Source organism: Furipterus horrens, unplaced genomic scaffold, assembly GCF_987537825.1.
Source record: "Furipterus horrens unplaced genomic scaffold, mFurHor1.1.pri manual_scaffold_12, whole genome shotgun sequence".
NCBI lineage: Eukaryota > Metazoa > Chordata > Mammalia > Chiroptera > Furipteridae > Furipterus > Furipterus horrens.
This window is the reverse complement of record NW_028327182.1, coordinates 506,863-533,094: the sequence shown is the minus strand read 5'-3', so window position 1 is coordinate 533,094 and position 26,232 is coordinate 506,863. Positions and strand designations below refer to the sequence as shown.

General features: G+C 57.5%; 1 protein-coding gene across 3 annotated transcripts in view; it reads right to left on the bottom strand.

Moving 5' to 3' along the window:
- Positions 1-1,562: 1,562 nt before the first annotated feature.
- ADA2 (adenosine deaminase 2) overlaps positions 1,563-26,232 on the bottom strand; it is a 43,411-nt gene continuing 18,741 nt past the window's right edge. For all 3 annotated transcript variants that reach the window (XM_090258778.1, XM_090258780.1, XM_090258779.1), the window contains exons 2-10: positions 23,531-23,860; positions 22,415-22,634; positions 20,395-20,605; positions 9,847-9,974; positions 8,356-8,446; positions 6,886-6,994; positions 2,764-2,921; positions 2,013-2,215; positions 1,563-1,787 (exon numbers count right to left, since the gene is read on the bottom strand). In XM_090258778.1, coding sequence (XP_090114904.1) covers positions 1,670-1,787; positions 2,013-2,215; positions 2,764-2,921; positions 6,886-6,994; positions 8,356-8,446; positions 9,847-9,974; positions 20,395-20,605; positions 22,415-22,634; positions 23,531-23,852 — 1,560 coding nt within the window. In that variant the 5' untranslated portion in view covers positions 23,853-23,860 and the 3' untranslated portion in view covers positions 1,563-1,669. The remainder of the gene's footprint in view (positions 1,788-2,012; positions 2,216-2,763; positions 2,922-6,885; positions 6,995-8,355; positions 8,447-9,846; positions 9,975-20,394; positions 20,606-22,414; positions 22,635-23,530; positions 23,861-26,232) is intronic.

Here is a 26,232-nt window from a genome sequence, read left to right as displayed (position 1 = left end):
GGACTGGCGCGTGGGGACAGCGCTGTCCCTCCCGGGGCGGGACAACGCGGGCTGTGCTGTTCCGAGGACGTGGCTATTTCGCTGTGCGAGCGGCGCGTGAAGTATCTTTCGGGAACCTGCTTAGGGTCCCGTGCGCTGACTTAGCCTCGGCCTGGAGACACGGTCTGTGCTGTATGGACACCCCGTCCCTAAGTGGCCGGTTCCTGCGGGAAGCAGGGGCAGCATCAGCCCTTCCGCCTCCTGGCCGTGGGAGAGGGGGCACTTTGGGGTCCTGGACCCCGTTGTGGCCAGCTTGGAAAACTCGGCAGGCCGTTTGGGGAGGCTGCCCTGCTCCCTCCCGTCTCAGCCCCCCGCCAAGGGCCTGCAGGTTATGCCCCTGCGCTCCGTCGTCCACTGAGGGCCCCGAGGTCCCCGGGTTCACAGCACACGCGGAACATCGTGAGTGTGTGCTCACACGGAGCATCCAGGCTGGTGGGAGGGAGGCTGGGACCCCAGAAATAAACGTGAAATTACGAACTGTGGTAAGTCAGGAAGGAAACACACAAGGCGGCACGAGAGAAGCTACTGGGCCGGGGAATGTGGGGACCCTGTCTGAGACAGTCCTCGGAAACCTGAAATCCGAGAGACGACCAGCCGTTAGACCCACGTGGAGAACGAGAACCGGCCGGGCAGAGGCAGCGAGAGGAGACCTGGCTCGGGACAGCGGCGGGGCCAGCTGAGGGACAGAGGCCCGGTGTGGCCAGAGCCTGGCGCAGCGGGGGTCCTGGGTCGGAGGCCACTGGAGGGGATGCCGAGTCAACAGGAGGCCCTGTTGGGACACCTCAGTTTTCTAAGTGCACTGAGTTGTAACTTGAATCCACTTAAATTAATTTTTTTCTATTGTATTTATTGATTCTGCAGAGAGAGAGCACAAAACATAGATATGAGAGAGAAACATCGATCAGTTGCCTCCCGTACACGCCCCAGCCGGGGATCAGACCCACAGCCTTGAGGTGTACTCGGTGTTCCAACCCGTGGAGCCAAGGGCTGAGTTAATTTAACTTTTTAAAAGCCATCGTTTTGTGAAAAATGAATTGGAAAAAGCAAAGAGAAGAAAGGGGAGATCAATTAGAAGGCCGTTGTCATAATCCGGAGGGGACAGACAGCGGCTCGGCTTGAACTGAGCCGATGGCGGTAGCAGAGACGGAGAGGCGCTTGGTCAGGGAGCAGAGACGGAGCAGGGTCAAGAATTTCACTGAAACTTTGAGCTCCTGGGTGGAAGGGATGGAAGTGCCATTGATTAAGATGGGGAAAAACCAGGAAAAGATGGAAAGGGACGAGACTGAGCCTTCAGGATTGCACATAGTAGGTTTCTGAGGTTCCTGGGGCCTCCGTGAATCAATAAACTGGGGAATCAGACAGAGAGACGTGGAAAGGGACCTCGGCGCAATGGCCAGAGAAAAAGGAGAAAACCAGCAGCGCCGATGTCCCCGAGGCTGAGAGAGGAAAAATACTTCAAAAACGCGGGCTCAATTGATCAACTGTTTCTGAGACGTTAAACAAGACAGAGGCCTTTGCTAATCTTCCCACGGCCATCTTTTATTAAGAAATGGGGGTGGAGAGCACACTGGCAAAGATTCAGGAATCCCTGAAAGGGGAGGCAGCTGGTGGCAGGCATCCGAGGCTGGGGTCACGCAGGGCTGTCTCCTCGCTCCGGCCTCCGGGCCAGGTCGGCGACAAACTCATCCCACTTCTCTGCCCAGGTTTCCATGGCGGCCTTTTTCTCTGTGTCCAGCAGGGCGCTGTACCTGCAGGAGGAGAGGGTCCCAAGTCAGCCCCAGGGAAGGGGGTGGGAGGCAGGGCAGGACTCTTAGTCTTCCCCAGTCCCAGAGCGGTAACGGAACAGAGACAATGTGGAGGAAATTCAGAGACCTTCCAGGCTTCTGCCCGGAACCTCTGCGGGGAGTGAACAGGGCTGTGGGGTGGAAGAGGGCGGGCAGGGGTACAGGGTCTGAGGCACCCAGGCCACTCACTTGATGGAGTTCATGGCCAGCTGCTTGAGGGTCCTCAGGTCAGCCTGCATCCCGCCGATGCCCATGAAGGCCTCATAGAAATCATAGGACAAGCCTTTGGCACCGAAGACGGCTGGGTCGTCCGAGCTGATCACCATGGGGTGCCCCGTCGCCATGAGAACAGCTGCGGGGTGGTTCCTCAAGTCCGACACCAGTTTCAGAACCTGCGCAGGAGGAGGCCACGGGGAAGGACAAACGGTGACCGGGAAGCACCGCGAGCTTCTGTCTTTCTGTCTTCGCCCCGTTGCGCTTCTGAGCATTGGGTCACCTCTGGGCAAAGTGCTACCATGGGGACAAGAGCCAGTCCTCAAGCTCTCCCGACCTTCTCCCAGTTTCGTGCCCACCACAGGCATCTGTTTGCTCATCCCGCTCAGCAGCGCGTAAGCAAGACGGGCGGGTTCACAAAGCACCCACGCGGCTGAGGGAGCAGCGGCGCCCGCGGCCCCAGCCACCTCCCTGGCTGCCCCAGTGTCCCTTCAGCTTTGTCCACAGCTCTGCCCCAAATCCCAGCCCGCCGGGGACCCTCACTATCATGAACGGTTTAGGGAAGGGCCCTTCCTAAATGACTTCACTAGACTGGGGTGGGAGGGGTGGAACCCAGGAGACAAGTGAGCTCAGGAGGGAGAATCATCCCGGAGGAAGCCTGGGAGTTAGAGCAGAGACTGGGGCTGGGGAGGAGGTCGCATTGGGTGGCCCCCTGGGTCACACTTACCTGATTGGAGATGGGACAGACTTCTACAGGGATGTCCTTCTTCTGTGAGTCAGTCCAGACTGCTGGGTGTTTGGTCAAAGCGAATCCATGGCCGAACCTGGTGGAGTTCAGTATTAGGGCATCCAGAAGGTTTCCGTCGACAGCGGTGCCCTGCCAGTCTGTGGAGAAAGGGGGAGTCTTTATCACGATGGACTTGACCCGCAGGTCATCCTCAGAGGAAGACTCCAGACCCCTCCCCCCAGGAAGAAAAGGAAGGTGGGTGAACATGAACACAGATAAACACACATTTTCTTTTTTCTTTTTTAAAGATTATTTTATTGATGATGTTGTTACAGTAGTTCCAATTTCTCCCCCCTTTGCTCCCTTCTGCCCAGTACCCGCCCTTCCCTCCAGCAATCCCACCCCCCTTAGTTCATGTCCATGGGTTGTACATGTAAGTCCCTTGGCTTCACCCTTTCCTATATTATTCTTAACTTCCCCCTATTTCTTACCAACTGATTATGCTTCTTAATCCCTGCACCATGTCCCCATTTCTCCCCCTTCCCCTCCCAGCTGATAACCCTCCAGATTATCCCCATACCTATGATTCTGTTCCTGTTCTGGTTTGCTTAGTCGGATTTTGTTTTTATTTTTTAGATTCAGTTGTTGATGCTTGTGAGTTTGTTGTCATTCTAGTGTTCATAGTTTTGATCTTTTTCTTAAGTAAGTCCCTTTGACATTTCATGTAATAATGGCTTGGTGATGATGAACTCCTTTAGCTTTACCTTGTCTGGGAAGGACTTCATCTGCCCTTCCATTCTAAGTAATAGCTTTGCTGGATAGAAGTCCTTGCTTTTCATCATATTGAATACTTCTTGCCAGTCCCTTCTTGCCTGCAAAGTGTCTTTTGAGAAATCAGCTGAGAGTCTTACAGGCACCCCTTTGTATGTAACTCTCCACTTCTCTCTTGCTGCTTTTAGGATTCTCTATCTTTCACCTTTGGCATTTTAATGATGATGTGTCTTGGTGTGGTCCCCTCTGGGTCCAGCTCATCCGGGACTGTCCATGCTTCCTGGACTTGTATGTCTTTTTCCTTCACCAAATTTGGGAATTTTTCCTCCATTTTCTTTTCACATAAGTTTTCCATTTCTTGCTCTTTCTCTTCTGACACCCCTCTGGTTCGGATGTTGGCACATTTAAAGTTGTCCCAGAGGTTCCCAAGCCTCTCCTCATTTTTTTCAATTCTTGTTTCCTCATTCTGTACTGGTTGACTGTTGTTTTCTTCCTTATGTTCCAAATCATTGATTTGAACCCCAGTTTTCTTCCCTTCACCATTGGTTTTGTGTGGATTTTCCTTCATTTCACTTAGCATAAACTTCACTTCTGCCCTTCTGTGTTTGCCGTACTCAAGAATATCTGTCAAGCCTGTGAGCATCTTTATCACCAGTGTTTTGAATTCTGCGTCGGTTAGGTTGGCTATCTCCTCATCTGTTAGGTTGGCTGTCTCCTTGTCGCTTAGTTCTCCCACTGGAACTTTGATCCGTTCCCCCTTTTGGGCCATACTTCTCTGTCTCCTCATCTGGACAGAATCCTGTGTTTGTTTCCCTCTGTGTCTTAGGGAGAGCTGTCACTCCTGTTACATTGTAAGGGGCGGAGCCTTAGGTATTCGTCAGTGCAGGGCGAACCGTTTCACCACGTTGTGGCGCTGTGTGGGGGGGAGGGGCCTGAGAGGAAACAATGCTGCTTGCTCAGCACTCGCCCCTTTTCCAGGCACTTCTCCCTCTTCCGTATGGGACTGGCGCCTCTCTAGCTGCTGCCCTGGCCGTTGCTCCCAGAGTGGGTTGGTCTGTGGACGTTCTAAGACCGTGGGGTCCCTTTAAACAAGCAGACTTCTGAGAGACCAGGAGTTTCTGCCTCCACCCCAACCCCCACTGGTTTGCACAGTCAGAAGCAATGAGGCCTGATTTTCCCTGGTGCTGGGACCATGAGCTGTGTGGTCTGGTGAGGAGCTGGGAGCGCTCCCCAGGTGTCCCTCCTGACTTTTTCAAAGGTGTGACTGTGCTTTCTGCCAGTCTGCCGCTGCTGTCACCACTACACCACGTCCTCTCCGCCCCTGCTCTGCCCCTCCTGCCTGTCTGGATGAGTATTTCTTCTTTATATCTTTGTTTGCTGGACTTCCATGCAGTTTGATTTTCTGTAACTTCTGGTTGTTTCTAGTTTTGACGTAGGTGTATTCCTTCTTAGTTGTGGAGGGAGATGCAGCGTGTCTGCACTGGGCCTTCATCTTGGCCAGAAGTCCATATTTTATAACAATGTTCAAGAGAGTTATGGCATGTCTTTGTTTTAGGAATATGTGTATGAATGTATGTATATATGTATTATATGCATGTATGTATGTATAAATATGTGTATGTATGCAGATGGGGAATTTAAAACCGACATGGGCTTTATGGATTGAACAAGGTACTCAGCAGCAAACTTGGGTTTCACACCTTGGTGTGTGTGACCCCACAGTCCATATTCTTTCTTCCCGTGCTTGGGTTGTTTCCAGAGCTATTTTCTGGGAATTCCATGTTTATAATCTTTACAAAAATATGTTGCACACTTCAGCGGGGATGTTGGCTGCCTCCGTCCCAGCATCCCCATGGTGCCTGCCATGCGGCCAGGCCTGCTTTAGAGGGTGAGAAGGTCCTGACCTGCCCCACTACCCTTGCAGCTAGGAGAGCCCCAAGGCTGGCCTGCGGGCTTATGGGTGAGGAGCCTCTGGGGCTTCCTTTCCTGAAGGAAACATCTCTTTTGTGCTTCACTGGTGGGAGGTGGTCACACCTACAGGTTACTTCAGCATCCCACAACTGGGGAAGGTGAGATCCCAGGACAGTGGGCATCGCTTATTATGTGAGATAACAGAGGGGCTCATTGTGAAGCCCACTGAATGTGTGCATTCCATTCCTGGCAGCCAGAGGCATCCTAGTTGGTCCATGTGTAAAGTATAAAAATTGCACTTTTCTGTGAGGAATAAAACCAAAAAACAAACAAAAAACAACACCCTCCCATTGCTGAATAGGGTGTGTGCTTTTGGGTAGGTTTTCACTGGTTTCCTGTCTAGTACTTTTCAAAGATATATCTTCTTTCAAAAGGGAGGGGCACCCATTCCTCCCGGGTATTAAATACCCAGGTCCTGGCAGCATCTTCTCTGAGGGCCACAGCTCTCAGCACTTGGTCGGACCCTGCATTACAGCGTCGGGATGATGTCACACAGGTGGGATGGATTCTCCCAACGAGACCACAAGCTCTTCAGGGTTAGCAAGCCCCGCCCCCTTCCCTGCAAACAGGTCTTTAAGCCTCTTAGGACAGCTGTGATCCATGGGGACTGGAAATGTTGGGGAAAAGAGGCCTTTCCGCTGAGAAATGGTGTGATAAAGCAAGCCTGGCTGTGAACTCCAGCTCCCCACTGCTCTCTCCTGCCTCTACTCCTCTGAGGTGGCCGGTGGCCAGGACCCAAGGCCACCAGGAGCCCAGCAGCGACCTTCCCTCCTGGTCCATGCCCCTCAGATGTTCCCTTTGATCTGAAATGGCAGCCATGATCTGGGGCTCCTTTTGCTCAGCGTTCCCACACTTTAAGAATTGGAATGTGGCAGCACCTGAGAGGTGACCGAGCTCTCGTATTGAGCTCGGGGAGGGTGGAGGGGGTGTGCTGAGCTTGGGGCATTTCAGAAGCCACAGTGGCCAGACCACCCGGACCACGCAGGGTGTCCTCCTCTGCATCTATGCGTGTGGACAGGGCCCCTGGGTGCCAGGGCGGGTCGCTCACAGGGCGTGACTTGGGGAAGGCGCATTAACCTCTCAGGCACTGGTCACGCATCATAAAGTGGAGGCTACCGTAACAGGCTCACGTTCAGGCTCCGCGACCTTCCCTTGTACATGTTCGGGGCCTTGCGCTCTTTGTCTATAAAATGAGGACGGGGGTGAGACTGAGACCACGTACAGAAAGCGTCCGGCTCTGCTGTTAGTACTGCTGTTGCCCCTCCGGGGTCTAATCTGCTGTCAGGGTGAAACGGGGCATGGACAGGTGCCAGTGACCTGTGGGCACCCCTCCCATCTGCCGCCTCCTCTGTCCCCGGTCCTCGTCTCTCCATGGCTTACCTGTCTCTCCGGCATGAAAAAAGTAGGGCAGCCTAAAGCCTTGCGAGGCAGGAATCATCAGCGCCTCCCTGTAGTAGGACAAGGGGTGGCCAGTGTCCTCGCGCCCCACCTGCAGGACAGAGAGGAGGCTGTGGGGCCGCCTGCGTGGTCCGGGGCTCGCTTCGCTGAGGGGGCCCCTGCGGCCTGGGGACGCCCTGCCCCAGACCCCGCCCCTGTGGTTTGAGGACTTGGTCACCCAGCTGCAGAAGCAGGACAGAAAAAAGGGTGCATTCTTGCCCCCAAGACTTTCCCCTAACTCCTTCCCATCTTGTCTTTTCCCACCCCCTCCCAAGCGCCTTGTGCTCCGCCCTGAGCTCCTTGTGGGGAAGGAACAGTGACGGAGGGGGAGCAAGAGAGGCCGAGGCTGAGACAGGAAGACAGGGAGACAGAGAGAGAACACAGAGGCCGAGGCTGAGAGCCAAGGGGACCGAGAGAGAGTGGGGAGCAGGGCGGCGGAGCCTGCACTGGGCAGGTCTCAGGACACAGTTCGCCAGCCATTCCTGGGACGGGGTGGGGGTGGGGTCAGCGTCCTGGCAGCGCCCCTCTTCCACTCAATTGACTCCACGGTAACTCACGGGAAGAGCAGCTACCCCCAAACCACGGCCCAGGACACCCTGCACGTCCAGGGCTTTGCGGCTGTGTGCAGGCGGTAAGAGCACCACTGGGGAGAGGGACACCTCCCTCTGAGCCCAAATTTAACTTGTTTTTATAAAGAAAGCAAACGTGGGTAGTTGATGCGGTAGGATGGCGTGTAGGCGTGAAAGAAACGGAGCCTGCAATGGACCCCTTGAACGGGAGCCACCTGCACCCCGGTTTCCCACGAGGACTTGTCCATTCCAGTCCTGGACGGACTCTTCCAGGAGCTCTGCACTGGCTGAGGCTCCTTTGCCGCACTGCACGTGGAGGTAAAAGCCAAGATGGGAGGGACTTCTGTCCCCTTTCTGGACAGCGGAGCCTGGAGCCCCCTCTCCACCTCCCTGAGGCCCCAGGGGGATGGACATCTGTGGTCCAGAAAAGCTGATCCCTTGAAATCCGCCCCCTGGGGCTGCGGCTGGTCTGCGAGCTGCTACTTCAGCAAAGTCTCCAGGAAAATGCGCAGACTCTGTAAGAAGGCGTCTGAGCCTGAATTAACTCAGCAACAAGTCCTCGGGGGAAGTGAGGCCTGGCTGGTAGCATCAGGCTGAGGCTTTGATTGGGGCGTGGGGGGGGGGGTTGTCTGCCTGAGTGACTGGAGGAGAGAGGACAAGAGCAGCCCCGGCTCTGAACAGGGGCAGCAGGCGGGGAGACGGGACCAAGCCCACCCGGCACCACTGCCCTGCTCCCCGAGTCCCTCCTGATCCCGGGACCTGGGCCTCCCGTGCGCTCCCTTCTCTGGGGACTGTGCCCGTCCCAGCGAGCCTGCAGGCACCGCCCTGCTGCCCAGACAGTTACCAGGTCAAACCCCGCCACCGTCCCTGGGAACTCAGTCCGAAGCTTCATGGCCATCTGGACGGATTTCGCGATGAGGGACACGTTTTTGGATCTGTGAGAGACAGACAGGACAGCGTGACGTGGGGCTGAGGGAGCCGGGGGCCCTGGCAGCTCCGGCGGCTGGTCATCTTGTCCAGTCCAGGGTGTTCCGCGGCCACTGCCCTGTGGCCACCCCAGGAGGGCCCTTTGACCCCTTGAAGTGGCTACAGCTGAGAGAATTTCCCCCGGGTCCGTCCCTGCCCAGGACTCTGGCCGGCTGCAGAGGGACCCACAGGGTGTGAGAAGCAGGCGAAGATGGGGGACCCAGGAGACAAGTGTCACTGTTCGTGTGGGTAAAGCAACGTGGCCTTGTCCCAAACTGGTCCTGCGCCCCGAAGAGGCTGGGTGCTGGAAGTGGGTGCAGGACAGAAGCCCGCTCTCGGTCCGCTGGTCACCGGTGAAATGCTGCAGGTCACCCAAGTCCCTGCCAGGTCCTCCGGCAGCGGCCGTCCTCCCGCTCTGAAACCATCAGCAGGGCCAGGAACTGCAGGACCACCCGGCTAAGCCTTGAGCCAGCCCAGTCAGGCCCAGCGTGGGGATGGGCAGGTGGCCTGCCGGCCGGAGAGGCCAACACAACCTGGGCTGGGGGTGGTTCTGCCTGGCGGCCGGCTCACCGGTGTCAGTGCTCAGCCCGGGCGCCTGGGGTCGCTCCCCACCTGCCCACCTTCTCACCGCAGCTGGTGCGGACACCCCCCTGCGCTGGCCCCCAGGCCGCCCGTCCTGCAGCTGCTGCCTGGTGACCAGCACACAGGTGCAGCCCCGATGGCCCTGAGCCCTGACGGGGCGGGGCGGGGGCTCCTGGGGGTCTGACCATCCTCCTGAGCCCTGCCCCTGATGCGTGGGTGTGACCCCATCTGGCTCTGCCCCGTGTCTCCAGCCAGCCCTGGACGGGCACAGCCCTCAGACTGGCTGCTCCCTGACAGGAGGGCCGAGTGCCCACTGGGGGGAGGCTGGGGAGAACATTAAGTTCTAAGGCATCTGCACTTGCTCAGGGCAAACGCGGGTCCTTCTTTCACCCCCAGGCCACTGCAGGGTCTCCACACCCAGGTGCTGAGGCCGCTGTCACTCAGGCCCGGCCACCAATCCAGGCCTCACACGCAGCCAACACGTCCCAGTTCTGACTTCAGGCAGAAGCCCGGTGGCAAATTAAAACAAGGAAGGGGGCCCATCATGCCAACATCCAGGCAGAGGTGGGACCACAGCCTAGAGTCACTGCCTGGAAAACGGCCCGGTTTCTGCTTCAGTCGGGGTGGAAAGACCCGGACTAGCAGGGTCGTCAGCAATGGCCTGCTCTCACGCCCAGTGCACCGCCCAGCCCAGGGGTCTCCGGCGCCCAGGCCCCCCCAACCCAGCCGGGGGCTCTGCCCACACCCCCCGCTCCCACTCTCTCCATTTCAGTGGGTTCTCCCTCACCTGTTATCTGAATAAATGATTTTGATTCCAAGAAACCCAGGATGTGTTTTCGCAAACACAGAAGCCACGTCTCTGTAGGTCCTCACCGCCCACTCCTGGTCGTGGGTCGCCCCGTTCAGCTCATACACCTTGGGGAGGAAGAGGGTCCCGGGCGGACGCCAGAGGTGAGTGGAGCGGGACTTCGTTCCCACCACCCATCACCTCTGAAACCAGGTTGGACCTGGCAACGCATTTGTTCAATGCCTTTGGTGGCCTCTGACCTTTGTCAGAAGTCCTAGCCCCCCCTGGGGCAGGGGGGTGGAGGGACGGGATGCTGCTGGATGCCACAACCTGGGGTATCTGCCTATCTTGTTGACGGCTGGGTCCCCACACCCACAACCGTGCTTGGCCCGCGCGAGGGGCTCCATAAGCATGGATGTAAAGAATGAAGAGCAGGCCAGCCGGGGCGAGGTCCCAATTCATGTCCCCTCTCCTCCCGAGGTGGAGCGCCCCTGAAGGGGCCACAGCACTAGGGACACCAAGAATAACATGGTTAGAAGAGCCAGAAACAGACAGTAGGCAAAACAAAAGCAGCCCTGGCTGGTGAGGCTCAGTGGACTGAGCGCCGGCCTGTGGACCAAAAGGTCGCCAGTTCGATTCCCAGTCAGGGCACAGGCCTGGGTTGTGGGCCAGGTCCCCAGTTGGGGGCGCGTAAGAGACAACCACACACTGATGTTTCTCTCCTTCTCTTCTTCCCCTCTCCCTAAAAATAACTAAATTAAATCCTTTAAAAAAACTACAAAACAAACAAGCCAAGAGGCAGCAGGGATGAGAAGCATCGTGCAGGAGCCTTCTCCCCAGTGCCCACCCCGCAGGTGGGGCCACCCCCGGCCTCCTCGGCTCTCCCGGTCCTCCCCGGGGCCAAGTCTCACCCGCTTGGGGTGGCTGCGCGTGAAGGCAGTTCCAGGTCAGGACAAGACGTGGCAGTTTCTGCAGAGATTGTAGGGTGAGGGAGGGCAGGAGGAAGTAAGAGGAGCCCCTTTTTTCCCCTGGATGTTAATTAAGCACCGACGGGGTGTTAGGAATCGGGCCGGGCCCTGGAACAGGTTGACACACGTGTGTTCGACCAGGTGCCCGGCCTGGAGGAGTTTCCAACTGAGCGAAGAGACGGACTCTCCCCATTTTTCCAAGACAAGGCAGGAAGCAGTCAGCCTTAGAGGTGCAGGGGTCTCAGCGGAAGGGGGGTTCCTTTACCGGGGCAGGATCAGCAAGCGTGGCTGGTGTGAATCCGGGAGGGGAGAGCAGGAGCTGATAAACAGGAAGTGGGGGCAAACCGCTTCATCCCAGGGGGTCTGAGACCACAGGTGGCAGGTCCCGGGGACAGTAGCTCCATGGAGAGCCAGAAGCAGGAGTGAACTCATCATCCAAACGGAGGAACTTCCTGTCTCCTCCCTGAGCCTGCTCCTGTTTCCCTGGCATCATGGGACTGGGGTGCTGTCCCCTGCTTGCCTCACACCACCCTCCCGGGCCCCAGGGACCACCCCCTGCCCTGCTGGCTGCCCCTCGGCAGGTGCGGCCCTTTGTCCCCACTCAGCCTCCCAGTTCCATAGAACGGCCTCTTTGCTCTTTCGTCCCTGGAGGGTCCTGCTCTGCCGCTTCGGTGGGGGAAGTGGGTGAGCAGGCAGCTGCTTCCAGCCCCTTCTCGTGGCCCCAGCGGCCTTGCCCTTTGGCGTCCTTGGCAGCTGCCCCCGTGAACCCTGGCACTGCGCCCCCCGCCAAGTCCATCTCAGAGTGAGCATGCTCAGACAGACTGGCTGTTCAGGCTGCCAGGACTTCCCAGAGCAGAGAACTTAGGTGGTTAACCACTCTTCTTTTTCTTTTTTAATTCTCACCTGAGGATGCATTTATTGATTTGAGAGAGAGGGAGAAAGGGAGAGAGAGAGAAATGTTGTAGTGAGAGTCACATCGATCTGTTGCCTCCTGTATGCACCCCGACTGAGGGCCCAACCTGCAACCTAGGCATGCGCCCCCACCATCAAACCCACGACCTTTCGGTGCGGGGACCACACTCCAACTACCGGAGCCACACCGGCCAGGACTGCCCATTCCTCTGGTTTACTGAAGGGGACCAGTGAGAGCTCAGTACAATCACTTATCATCCCAAAAGACGCCACTTTTGACGCACGGTTATTTTTAGCTGAAGGCAATGAGGAGCAGCAGAGGCAGACAGCTCTCGGCCCCTTCTTTCCTGCCTAAAAGCAGGGCATCATCTCCGTCTGGGGGGGGTGGTTTCCAGCCACAGCTGGGCGCAGAGGAAACAAGTCTTCTGCCTGACATGGAAAGTCAGCCCGGGTGCGGGGAGGTCTGGACCAGCCAGCCTCCTCCAATAACCTTTGCTTCTCCCGCTCTCCTCCACATAGTTTCAGTCTCTCTGTGGACTGTCCCTGGATGTCCAAACTCCTTTCCCTTCATCTTGTCACTTCTCCACAACTTATTTCCATTTGTTAAAATAGTCTGTAAGCCCCCGGTCTACCCACTGTTCAGGGTCTTCACCTCTTTTCCCTGAAGGCCTCCACGCACACAAACATTAACATTAACACCAGCCCTGGCCGGGCGGCTCCCCCAGAGCATCGTCCTAGTACGCCGAGGTTGTGGGTTCGATCCCCGGTCAGGACACGTGCAAATACCAACCAATAAGTGTGTGAATAAGTGGAATAAATCGGTGTTTCTCTCTCTCTCTAAAAATCTAATTGGAAAAAAAAATTCAATTAACATCAAATTAACTCCTGTGGATGCGGCTCCTGTCAGTCAGTTCATTGGCTGGTCCCAAGAACAAAACCGAAGCAAATGAAAGAGAACTTTCTCTATGGTAGACAGTTAGACAGACCTGAGCAGAGCAAGGACCTCGGGCCACAGGTATGGAAGGTTGCCAGGGCAGAAAGTCGCGGGGGCCTAGCAACGGGCTAAACTGGGAGAACAAGGACCTCACCCCCAGAGTGACCTTTCCTCCCCTGGCATGTCGCTGGTCATGTGGTGTGGACCCCCCTGGAGGAGGAACAAGGGGACAAAGAGTGACTTCATAAGACGCCCACACGGTCCCGTTTACAGCCACCCCTTAAGCATGAATCCCCAGAGACAACATCCAGGCCTCCGCTGTGTTTCAGCTCCAGGCCCAGAAAAGCAGCAAAACTCGATGGAGCGGCCTGCGACTGACGTGCGGACCAGCTGCAGTGACTAACCCCTGCCCCGGCGCTGGCCAATCAGCGGCGGCCATGCCCCCGGAAAGACACACCTGGGCAGCGGATGAATAGTCTATTGAGATCCTCCCCTGGGACCTCCCCTAAAATCCCCACCCTTAAAAGCCCTTTAGGGCGCACACCTCCGCCTCTCCCCGCCCCCGCCTCTTCCCCCAGGTGCGTCACCTTTACCTCTCTCTCTCCGCCGCTCCGCGGGCCCTTCCTCTGCCTCTGAACTTGGTTCTCGAGCCCATTTCTGCTACCGCTCACTTCTTCTGCCTCGGTGACTTTCTAAATACACTTTCTCATATACGTTGACTAGGCTCTGACTTCTTTCTGAGCCTGAACTCCAGTGCCGGGCTGCTGAGTGGCGGTGGGTCTGACCCCGCCGGCGTGGCCAGGTGCCCTCCTCACTGCCCTCGCTGCCACCTCCACAACTTCCCCAGGGATTTTAAGAGACTTTTCCTGTCCCTGACCAAGGCTGCTGCAGTCTCCAGGCACCCTGTCAAAATCTTCCAATCCTCAGTGTTGCGAGGACCTATATGTGTAGTTGGGGAACCCCTGTGGGCTCCCCTAGACTTTTTCAGACAGTCTACAAAGTCAAAATTCTCTCTGTAAAGAAGTTTAAGATGTCATTTGTCTTTTTCTAAATTTCATTTCTATGTATTGAGTTCAGAGAGAAAGAGAAACGTTGACTGGCCGTCCCGCCCATTTGTGCATCTCTGGCTGCTTCCTGTCGGCACCTGACCTGGGGCTGAGCCGCAACCCACGGGGCCACCTGGCCACCAGTTGCATGTTTCACTCATTCTCTCCTGAGTGTTCAGAATGTTCCAGAAGCTGCACATGTGGGCAGATGTTGCTCTGACAAAAGATGGGCTGTGGGCTTGTGTGGGCTTGTGCTCGGAAAATGTCCCCGTTGCATTATTCCCTCATTCGGGCTACATTCTACAGAAAGTCGACGTAACCCACATGAACGAACGCTCTTGGGGATCCTCAGAAGGTGTTGAAGGTACGAGTTTGAGAGGCAGGGAGTTAGCTGCACCCAGAATTGTTACCTGGAGTCATCGTGGCCTCGCCACCTGCTCTGTCATGGCTGAGTCACCTGCCTGGGCGTCCCACCTGGGCACGAAACCCCTGCGGCAGGGGGCAGGGCTCCTGGGGCTTTGATCTTCCCAGCCCCTCCAATGGCACCAGAGTGGGAGCCCCACACAGAAGCGTTAACTTAAAAGGGCTTCCTCCACCTGGGGTTTGAAAAGCACTAAGCCACTGCCAGTATGTTTCAGAGAATAGGAGGGTAGAGGGACGGACGGATGGATGTTGGGGGGCGGGGGGCGGTGCTAACACAACAGAAGGGAGACGAAAGGACCTTAAAAAAAATCACAAATGACAGTTCTGCCTGGAAGAAGACTCCTGGCAGGCGGATCGGGCCTGCAGAGACAGCCTGTGAGGCAGCAGAGGTGCGCGGGGGTCTGCACTGGGCGGTGCCCAGGCCTCCGTTCTGGCCTTCCGGTGCTTAACGCCGCAGAAGCCAGGCTGGTTCCCACAGCGGGGCAGCCAAGGAGACGGGGCCTGGAGCCGGGGCTACAGGTGCTGCACCCAGAGTGCACTGGTCTCCCGGGACCCAGTCCGCCCAGGCCCGTGCCGGTAAATGGCAGCCTTAATGGGAGCACTGGGATAGACTGAATGCTCAGGAGCACTCCCACTTCAACCATCAGGAGACCCTTTCCGGGGGGCCTTGCCACTCCTTCCTGCCCCTTTGGCGTGGTGAGAACACTGCTGGGGAGCCAGGCGTGGGAAGAAACTCAGCTGGTTTGGGGGTTCTGGCCAGCCCCTGGCTCAGGCTCGGGGGCGGGGAGGGGAGACGCCGTACAATCTGTTCCAAATGAATCATGCCCCATCGGGCCACAGCAGGGATCACAGAAGTCAGTATTTGTAAGGAGCTTAGAAAGAATAACTATTAATAATAATAATATGATTATTATGACCAATCTATCTGCCAGATATAGACACAAACCTCAACACCTGCCGTTTCCTGCAAAGATGAGCAGGTTCTAAGAATTTAATCACCATGAGGCACAGGGAGATGCTGTCAGCCCTCCATCTAAGACTCAGCGATGCAGACGCTGCTGCCTCTGGGGAGCAGGCCCTCCTGAGTCAGAAACACACTGGACCCAATTTACATCATCTCAATTTCTGAATATTTTTATTGCTTGATTTTAGAGAGAGAGGAAGTGAGAAAGAGAGACATTAGTTTGTTGTTCCACCTTTTCATGTGTCATTGGTTGATTCTTGCCTGTGCCCCGCCTGGGGATCGAACCCACCATATTAGCGTATGGACGTGGGGCTCCAACCAACTGAGCTACCCGGCCAGGGCAGATTACCCCAGTTTTTAACTATGGTCTCACTGAGGAACTGTATGTTTGTGGAGAAATTAACCACACTGCACACGACTTCCATAAGCCAGTATAGTATTGCAAAGTTTCATGGTCTACACTATCATGGAATTGCAGAATTTTGAAGCTGGAAGGAAGCAACGGGGAATTCGGGAGCAGAGAGCTGCTCACGGTCACACAATTAGTTTCCCTGAGACCAGAAGCCAGGACTCAGAATTTCTGGCTCTTGACAGAGAGCTTCCAGGCACAAACTGAGCTTCTACGCTGCCCCATCTAATCCTGGACAGGACACCACCTCGTTTTATAGATGCCACTTTGGAGGCTTAGGGGCTGAGACCCTCAGCTGTCCTGCACAGCTGGAGCTGGGGGGGCCACGGACTTCCTTCAGCCCCCTGCTGGCACCGAGGGTGGGGTCTCGCTGTGGCCCTGCCCCCAGCGTGGAACCTTGGCCTTGGCTGCACAGCGGAATCACCCAGGGAGTCTCTGGGCCGGAACCTGTTTGCTCTTTAGTCCCCCCTGTCCCTGCTCCCCCCAGCCCGGTGATGCTGATGCATAAATAACGTACAGCCAGGGCTAAGACAGCCATCTCTGTTGACCTGACAGACAGGTACACAGAACAGTCAGCCTGGTGAGATAAAGGCTGTTGCTTTTTTCTTTAATTCTCACCCGAGGAAGGACATGCTTACAGAGAGAGGGGGAAGGAGGGAGGGAGGGAGAAAAACATCGGTGGGTTTCCTCTCCCAGGTGCCCCGACCAGGGGGGCGAGGTCGAACCCCAGGTATGTGCCCTGACTGGGAATCGAACCCACAACCGTTCAGTTTACACACTCTGCTTCAAGCAACCGAGCCGCACCGGCCAGGGCTGCTGTCGGTGTCCTTACAGAAGAGCACCAATGCCAGGGAACCGTGGCCACTGCAGCAAAAAGCCAGGTGGCCTTTTTCCTGAAGGGTCTGCTGAGATTCCAGGGAAAGCCTAGTGGTGGGGGACAAGGGAGCGCGGCCCAGGTGGCAGCAGCCAGAAACGTGGGGACGGACTGCCACCAGTGGGCTCGGCTACAGAGCAGCCTCTTCCTAGGAGCCTCATCGGTAAGAGCCAGCAGGGCTGTCCCCCCGTCGGTGACCCTGATGGGGACAAGAGCTCCACTCTGCAGACGGGACAGGGCCCAGTCTGGGCCTCAGACGCTGGCCGTGGGGGCAGGGACTGGAGCCCAGGACATAAGACCCGCCTAGCAACTGTTGCTAAGGGCAAGTAGCCTTTGTTCCTGAGCATTAGTAACACAATAGGAGGCTGAGCAGCCAGGATAGTCCATCAACCCCGTCCCAGGCCCTGAATTAGCCACACAAGCCTGAGGGGGAGTGGTGCGGCTCAGCAAAAGAATTCCAGAGCAGGCGGTTTTTAGTTGTTAATGTGTCGATGGCCCCCCTACTCCGGCTAATGGGGGGCATTAAGGCACAGACTCTCCATGGCAAGAGGCCTTTGTTGCAGGGTTAGCCAGAACAAACGGTCAGCCCCATCCCCCTCAGCCGCTCCCAGAATCCCAAGTCCTGGCAGCCCTCCACCTTCCAGGAGGGCTAGCTGGGGGATGGGGGGACGGGGAGAGGGGGTGGGCTGGGCTGGGTCCCCTGGCTGGAGGTCCCGGAGCCTGTCTCCCTACTTGGCTGGGTCAGCGGCAGAAAGGGGAGAGGGCTGAACAGGGAACCAGGCTCCGGCCTTCCTCTGTCCTCCCAAGCCAACGGCCCAGCCGCTCTGCCAAACCCGTCCCCACCAAGCTGGAGACGAAAGCCACCCACACCCAGACCCTGTGCTGCGGTTTTCTCCCTGCACCCTGAGGAGGGAGCCCCAGGCCCACCAGGGTTGAGGGGCCCACCAGGGTTGGGGAGCCCCCCACCCCCATGCTGAGAAAGTGGCCAGGATTTGCCCAACAGGAAGGGCTCTCCTCAGAGGGCCAGTTGGGGGTGGGGGTAGAAGCAGCCGCTGCTCAGCGCACGCTGGGGGCGCTCGCTCCCCGGCAGAAGGACGAGCGTCCTGCCGGATGCCCCACGGGGGGCTGGGGGGGGCACCGGCTCCGAAAGCCTCTCAGGTGTGGTCTGGGCACGACCACCTGCATCAGAATCCCCGGAGGAGGGGGAGGGGCGGCTTCACTTTGCGGCCTTCTGTCCTGGCCCCAGAGCACAGCACAATCCCGGGAGGTCGTGTGCAAATTAACCTGTGCACACCCAAGTGTGAGGACCACCCCCACAAGCATGGGTGCCACTTGAAGACCCCAAAGGGTGCCAGATGGGCTGCCACCCTAGCTGGGAAACCAGCGCTCCTATGTTAAAACAACACAAGGCAACCATGCAGGTGCTGGAGATAAACATTACAGGGGACAAAGGGGGAGGTGGGGACCCCCGCAATTCCTGGGAGGTGGTGCAGCGGGTTGAGCGACAAACCGACGAGGCGGGGCTTACGCCGGACGCAGAGGGAGGGTGGGCTCAGAGGCACTGGAGCCAGGCACAGGGGGAGAAGGGTTTTCCCGCCGCGGCGTGGGCGTCGGTTGTTCTGGGGCGCGCCGTCTGTGGCGCGAACGTGGGCCTGGTGCTGCGCCGGCTCCTGCCCTTCAGAAGCTCTCTGAACAGCGGGTGGGCTCCACCCTCCCCTCGCGTGTGGAAGGCGTGCTGGCCCAGGTCTTACCCTGCTCACGAAACCCACAGAACCTCTGTGGAGGCGCCCCGGCCCAGACCCGGGATGGAAAACACGCGCCTGCACTCACATGGCGCCGGCAGACACACCTCAGCCGGGCGCGGGCGGCGGCAAGGAGAGGCCCGCTCTCTGCCAGCCTGCAGCCAACCTCACGGGAGCACCGGCCTGTCTAGGGGAGAAGCTGGGTCAGTCCCCGAGGCCCAGAAAGGGAGCGTGGAGGCTTGAGGAAGCTTTGTTTCCGAAGAAGAGAAAGGAGCCCGACCCACAAACTGGAATTACTGGTTCTGGGGGCCGGTGTATTCTGTCTGACGGCGCCCACTGAACCCTCCAAGGGCCGCGCCAAGTCAGCCTAGGATCCCAACCAGAATGCCACAGGTTTGGGACGCAACAATATCAGGGTTTCTGTATATCGCGTGTTTTTTTCCAGACGGGTTTTATAGATGTATATGGACACACGTGAAGGCACTGTCTTCAATACTCAGTTTGTTCTAGTACTTTTTTCCCTACTGGGCAAGGGGTGGCAGCTTTTTGTTTTTTTTGCTCCTCATATGTTTTAGAGAGAGGAAGGGAGAAAGAGAGAGAGAGGGAGGGAGAGAAACATCGATCGGTTGCCTCCTGTACGCGCTCTGACCAGGGACCGAACTCAACAACCTTTTGGTGTACGGGACGTCACTCCTATGAACCGAGCCGCCCGACCAGGCCCTCGGCCTTCCTTTCAATGAGTAGCCCTAGACACTTAGGAGCTAATCATGATGAGCTCCTTGTTCTCCCAAATGGGCTCCAGATGAGTGTCTGTAGCACCGATCCCTTTGCTGATGTGGATCCCACCAAGGAAGGGGCCTTTGTGCCCCTTGTCCCTGCAGCTCTGTGGACCCGGCCACACCGTCCAGGACTCTTCCCGCTCTGTGCTCTGTGCTGCACGTGTGTCTCCTCTCCCACCCATCGGGGGACGTTCACCACTCCTCTGTACTCCCCCTACACCCTGTAAACGCTTCTGTAACACGGACAGGAATGTCTGTCCTGTGTCGTTTTTACCCACAGAGTCTCCCAGAGTCTCGGTGCTGGGTGTCGTCCCTTCGGAAGGACACGCAGCACCGAGTGTAGCACCTCCCACGATAGCAGCTTGCAGTCGTCTGATGAATGATGAACGGGAGAGAAAAAAGAAAGAAAAAGGGGGAGGAAGAGGTGGAAGAAAAACAAGAGTAAGGCTGGGGTGGTGCGTATACTCTAGATGTGACAGGCTCTCCTTCCAGGCCAAAGAGTTGAACTTGATGCCACCAAGGTTAAAGAAAAGGTTGGGTGTAGAATGGTTTGAGGAAAAATCAGGGAGAAAGCTTTTGTGGTGGAACAAACAGGAAGTAAGAAGAGTCTGTAACTCTGACTGGCGCGGCTCCGTGGTTTGGAGCATCATTCCGCAAAGCGAAAGGTCGCCAGTTCGATTCCTGGTCGGGACACATGCCTGGGTTGCGGGTTTGATCCGCCATTGGGGTGTGTATGAGAGGCAACCGATCGATGTTTCTCTCCCTTTCTTTCTCTCTCCCTTCCCCTCTATCTAAAAATAAATACATAAAACCTATCAACAAAGAAGAACCATCGGTAGCCCGTGGAGGACAAGGCGCAGTGCAGGGAGCCATCGGGCCTGGTCTCAGAGTGGCTGCCGGCAGAGAGAAGGGCAGGGTGCCCAGGCCCTGCCCCCGTCGCAGACACCTCAGCCAGCACCGAGAGGTCCGAGGCTCTGCGTGTGGGACACCTGGAGGGGCGAGGCTTGCCACCAAAGACCCCAGACAAAACGCACCTGGCTCCACAGAAAGGGCCTGGGGACCTGCGTGTCCCCGCTGTTAGAGGCGACGGGCCCATTTCCCAGACCCTCAGCTGTGCTCCGCAGCAAGAGCACGGTCCCCAGGGACGCAGGGACGCTAACTTTTGATATGAAAGGAGACAGGTCAGGAGAGGTCCCAGCGAGGGGCACTGCTCCAGGTCCAAGGCCGGGGGTGGGGAGGGGGTTGGCGCCGAGCACAGGGGGCGAAGGTGAGAAGTGGGGGTCAGGAGAGGAGGGAGGTAGTGGCGATGGGGCCATGATCACAGCCCAGCCCGTCCCAGGGCCCCTTGCTCTTGTCCCAGGAAACCCCACGTCCCCCTGAGAGTGACATCATCACGCAGTCCCGTCCTGGCACTGGGCAGGGAGCCTGGGATGACCTGCAGGGCAGGCGGGATCCGAGGGCCCAGCCGGAGCCAGTGGGGGAGAGGAGGCGACTCACCGGGTAGAGCATGGCCCTGAGCTCCAGCAGCAGCACGTTGTCCTGGTGGAACTCCTCCAGCGCCTGGGAGATGTAGTCGCGGAACACCGGCGCGTAGTGGACCAGGCCGGAGAGCGTCAGGAAGATGGTTTCGAACCGAGACCAGACGCTGTCTTGGTTTGGGTACGCCTGCTCGGGGCTCTCGGTCGCCAGCGTGAAGTTCCTCAGAAGGCTGCCGGGACACACAGCGGGTGGCTGAGCAGGCAGCTCTCGGCCGACGCCGATGCTGCGAGTGTCCCGGCGCCCGCAGGAGTCCCGCCCACCTGCTTCTCCCTCCCAGAAAAGGCGCCATAGCGAGCGGTGGTAAGAGGCCAGGTGGGTGACAGGCCAGGCACAGCCTCCGGCGGTCATGGTGGCTCCCCGAGGTCTGCTCTGCACCCCTGGGAGAAGGGAGACGGCTCGGCCTCTCCTGTCCCCTCTGTGCCCTTAGCCAACCTGAGCCCACGGTCCTTACGTGCTAGACCAAGCTCTCTCTGGGGGTGTTGTGCACCGAATTGAGTTCCCCCCAAATTTGTATATTGAAGCCCTGACTCCTCCAGGGTGAGTGTATTTGGAGATAGGGACTTGCCAGGTGTTAAGATTAAATGAAGTCCAAGAGTAGAGGTCAGTATCAAGCAAGACACGGGGGTGAGCGGGCACACAGGACAGGCCACGTGGGGACACAGTGAGTGGCAGCCAGCGGGGGGACAGGCCTCTTGAGACATCAGGCCTCCTGACCACACCTTGGTCCTGGACTTGCGCCTCCGGACCAACGAGAAAACACATTCCTATGTGGTTACGTCGCCCAGTCTGTGGTTCTGTCAGGGGCCCTGGCAGACAGACGGGTCTGCCTGCCAGAAATAACCTTGGACGTGGTCCTGCACGGTCAGGTCACAGCCGGGATTAGCGTGGGCGAAAAGGAGCCCCCCCCCCCAATGCAGCCGGACCAGCTCAGGGGGGCCCGCGTGGCGGCCTGGCGCACCCAGAGCTAAAGTGCCACCCGGAAGCTTCCTCAGGGGCCCCTCAGAGCAGCGTCTCCCCCGACAAAGACAAAGCCCAATCTCCCCCAAACCCAGCCCGTTTGCTGTAGCCTCGCACCTCCCATAACGCACCCTTGGAATGTCAGGTAGCTTCCTCTCTCCAGACCCCTCACTGCCTCAGAGCAGAGACCAGAAGGCCCTCACTGCTACTATTATCTTGTTAATTGCTCACTGTTGACACTTAACCGTCTGTCCCCGCCTGCGTTAGAAACTTTTACCCAGTCCCAGAGGTTTCCCCACTTGGCTCTCTCCCGCCTCCCTCATCTGTCACCCGTGGATTTCATGTAGCCCCTTGCGTCCTCCCCGCTGACCGCAGCGTAGAAAATAAGCTGCAGAGCTGCCGTTCTCTGGAGCGTTTTCTCAATCTTTTGAGGTTTTGCTTCCTGGCAACTGTCATCAGTTCGGCTCAAAGAAACTCATACAACTCCTCACAGGTTTGGACGTTTCGAACGTTGACATGAGCCATGTCCCAGCTCCGAGGCCCTGGCCACTTCCTTACCCACACGGAGCTTCATGGTTCTCGTTCGTCAAGGGAAACAGCCTCATGCGACAGCCCGTGCGGGGCGCTGTGGTTAAATAATTGTTACCGTAACATCACTATCCAGGTTTGCTAGGGAACTGCTCCATCCCGGTTTCACGCTGTTTCATCCACCAGCTGAACGGTCACGGGGGAGGAGCCAGAAGTATTCCTTCCTCCTGCTCCTATTGAGCATTGAGATACATTCCATTTGATGCAACAGCACTATTGCTGTTAATACCCTTTGCTGATCAAACTGGATTTTAAATGTACCAGGACCTTCCTGCGGACAGAAAGGGCGCTGAATGCCTCTGTGAAGCACAGTAACCCGTAATGTTCAAAGAAAAAGCCTCGATCTTTTGCAGCCACGTCTGCCCCAAGAGAGACCCGCGCATGCACGGCCCACCTGTGACGGGCGTGGGACGTGTTCTGGACTGCCGCTCACCTGTCATCAAACTCGGTGACGTTTTGCAGCTCCTTCCGGTACTTCTCTAACAGAACCCACTCCGAACAGTCTGCCAGCCTGGGGGGTGTTGGGTGAGCAAACTTGAACCTCAGGGCCCCGCGGTGAGTGAGGCAGAAATGGCAGTGGGGCCTGTAGGTGACGTTGGTCACCAGCCAGTCCATGCTGAGGATGCCGAAGTCATGGACGTGCAAGGCAGCCCCTGCGCAGGGGAGAGGGGCAGGCGTGGGAGGAAGCTGAGTCCACGTTCATGTGGAGCTGCGTCTGCTTCTAGATCTCCATCCAGAGCCCCCCTTCCCACCCCCTCAGCACTGCATGAAAAGACGGAGCAGGGACGTGTCCTGGCCCTGTTCCCACCCTGATCCTCAGCCTGCACCCTGTGATTCCCATGGGGGTTTCTGGTCTGCCGGGCTGCCATCTGCGGCCCTGGCTTGCACTCCGGACCTGACCCAAGTCCGGCCCCGGTGCTCCGCAAGGCCCAGCATCCGTGGTCCCCTGGACTTCTTCCTCTGTCTCAGCACCTGGCCTTGACACTGGCCCTCAACTGGGGTCCCGGCTGGATGGCTCGCTGTGCCACCCTCTCTAAAGCTGACAGCTCTGTCCCCTGGGACTTCCCCTTCACCAAACTCTTAATAAGATCAAACAGAAACGGTAAAGTCCTTGTCAGCTGCAAACTGCTGTTCACGTTTACACGGAAAAAATACACTACTGGGAATGTGTTTGTCCGGGATGCTGTTTCACGTGTCCTCCCTGGGAACTCAGCCCCTGGAAAAGGCTGGAAGGACGGGGTGTGGGGGAAGATACGAAGGGCCCAGGGTACTGTCCTGCGGGAGGTCACTTGTCCGGCTTTGTCAGGGAAGGCCAGTCACAGCCAGGGCCTACTTCCTGCTCCCTCTCTGAGGCGAGTCCCCGCGGAAGCGGGGCTCGGGGCTCCGGGATGAGCCAGGAGCCACCTTTGGACACCCCATTCCCAAACTGCCAGCAGGAGCCGGGGCGGAGCAGCCGTTCAGAACAACGCAGGCCCGATGACAACAGCTGCCGGCTCCGAGTTTGGATTCCCACCTTCCCAGGACCCCAGGTCACCATCCCAGCCTCTACCTTTTGGCATCTTCTGCAGGATGCGAAACACCGCACTTCTCTCGATGAGAGGCTTGGCCTGGAAGAAGTGCATGCTGGGCGGGAACCGGCGGTCCAGCACGGCCTGCCGCGTCTCGTTCTCCTTGAGGGCCATGAGCCTCTCGTTGGCTAGCTCCTCGTCCTGCGTCAGCACCAGCGGCCCCCCGAGCTGCATCATCTCCTCCCTCCTCACCAGCTGCTTTCGTTCCTCATCTGTGGACGTGGCTGAGCTGAGAGAGGACGTCACCACCACCCAAAGCAGGGAGAGGAGGGCCACGCGCCCGGGCGGGCCCCCCACCAACATTGGGGTGCCTGGAAGAGGAAAGAGCTCAGATGAACTCACGCTAAAAAGGGTTGGGTGAGTGCAAAGCTGCAGATTTACGTGTTGAGCCTCCTTCTCCCTCCCTGTGCTCAGATTGCCGGGACGCAGCATATGGAAGGGACCCCAGAGAAAAGGCCTCCAGGTACAGGCAAGGAGGGGTCCCCAAATGAAAGGCTACCGAGAGGCCTCCTTACAGTGCAGCTTTCCCGCCAGCAAGCACTGCTTACACCGAGAGCAGGAGTTGCAGCAGGGTTTTGAGTTTCTACTTTGAAATATGACCAACAAGCAAAATATCACCAGGAACGAGAAGAAAGGCTCTAACATGGCAGAGAAACTCGAAAATAACACACAGAGAGAAGAAACCGAGGGGAAATAGAGACAATGAAGGAAATAAAAGAAAGCGTTGGAAGACCTGGAATTAATATCTTTACAGCGGTTTAAAAAAGCTGTTGAGTCCATAAAATAGGAACAAAAAATAAACAGAATGAGAAAGAGCTTTTAGAAATTAGAATGTGAAAGCTGAACATTTTTTTTCTTTCTTTTTAAAAAACCTTCACTCAAGCATATGTTTGTTTATTGATTTTAGAGAGAGGAAGCGGGGAGAGAGAGAGAGAGAGAAACATCCATCGGTTGCCTCCCATACGCTCCCTGAGCAGGGATTGAACCCGTAACCCAGGCATGTGCCCTGACTGGGAATCGGACCTGAAAACTTCCGGTGCACGAGATGACGCTCCAACCCAGAGCCAACCCAGCTGGCCAGGGCTAAGCCAGTTCATTTAAAGAAAAATATAAGTGGTGCCGGGATAGGACAAACACGAGAAGTTTGGTATCACTGAAATGCATGACACCCAAGACCCTCCCAGGGCCCACACTCAGTCCCTGCAGCAGGTACATCAGACGCCCGCGGGAACGTGACAAGAAGTCACTCTGGTCTCAAGGGTGCGGGCTGCACCCTCGAACCAGGGAGGGGGGCAGTTCAGGTCCCCTCAACTCCTCGACTCTTCTCAGACTACAGTGACTGCTCGGAAGACGACAGTGGCAGCCCTGTCACCATCCCACCCCCGCTGCAGCCTGCACTAGGTCCCTTGTCCCCCTCGCCCTGGCGACATGGAACAGAGGCCACCAAGTGCCAAAACCTCCGCCTGCGTCCTCCCCGAGGACCCCAGACAGATTCATGCAGCCCAGCGTCGGGGGCTCTTCCTGGCCTGCCAGACGCGATTCATCTCAGGCTGGTGAGGACCAGGCCCGGCATAAGGGAGAAGCCGCTTACTGTGATATTTACCTCGTCTTGTCCCTCTCTCTGTGAAGTGTTTATTTACTTTGAAAAGAGGGTGAACGAAAACCCTATACAAACTCTGTTTCCAGACGAGCAACAGAGAAACTGACCGTCTGTGGTTCTGAGTCAGCACCCTCGGGACACAGCTATCTCAAAACCCGGTGGGGACCGTCTTCCTCCCGCCGGAGGTGAGCGGTGCGGAGGGCCGCCGCCAGGTGAGCAGAGGCTGCGTGCCCACACCCCAGGTGCCCACAGTGCTCCCCCAGACCCCGCCCCGGGGGTCCCGGTTACCTCCAGCAGCTGCAGAGCCCCGGAGAGGTAGACGGCGGGCTCAGCCCCCCAGGCTGTGTCGGGAGCAGGAGGAAAGGGCACGTTGCGTTTCACTTCCCTTCACTCAGCTTTCACTTCCTTCCAGCCCTGAGCGGCAGGCCGGGGGGACGTGACCCGCTGGGAGTGGGCGGCAGCGGGCGGGAGCGTGGCGATCCACATGCCTGCGTGTGTTGGCGTGTGTCTGGGGGGGGCTGCGCACGTGTGCGTTTGTGTCAGTCGATGTGCATGTGTGTGCTTGTGCTTATTTAGGGGGAGGGCACCTGGGTGCTTGTGAGTGTTGTGTCTCTGCAGGATCCAGCACCGAGTTTCACACAAGGGCCTCAAGGAAGCCCCCTAAAATCTGCTCGTGAACACGGGGACGTGTGTACCCCTCCTCAAAACGTGATTGTGAACTTGGGGGACAACCCGCTGAACGAAGGGTAAATGTTTCAGGGGGAGAAATGAGGCACGTGGGGGCAGACAGGGAAGAGCAGCTGCTTCACAGGGTTGTCGGCCAGTGATCATGGGCGTCGATTCAATGCCAACAGGAATCTCCAATTAGGGCCGCGGGGAAGAAGGAAACTGGTCAGTGCAGACGGCGCAGTTGTGACGCAGCAGGGCTGCGGGGGCCTGTCCTCCCTCCGGTGGGCTCTGCCTACTCAGGTCCACTCTGCCCAGCCCGGCCCAGCCCAGCCCAGCCCAGCGCCAGCCAGCTCTGCCCGGGTGGGGAAGCTCAGCCTTCCATCTTCAGTGGGAAGGAAAGTACTCGGCAGAGCC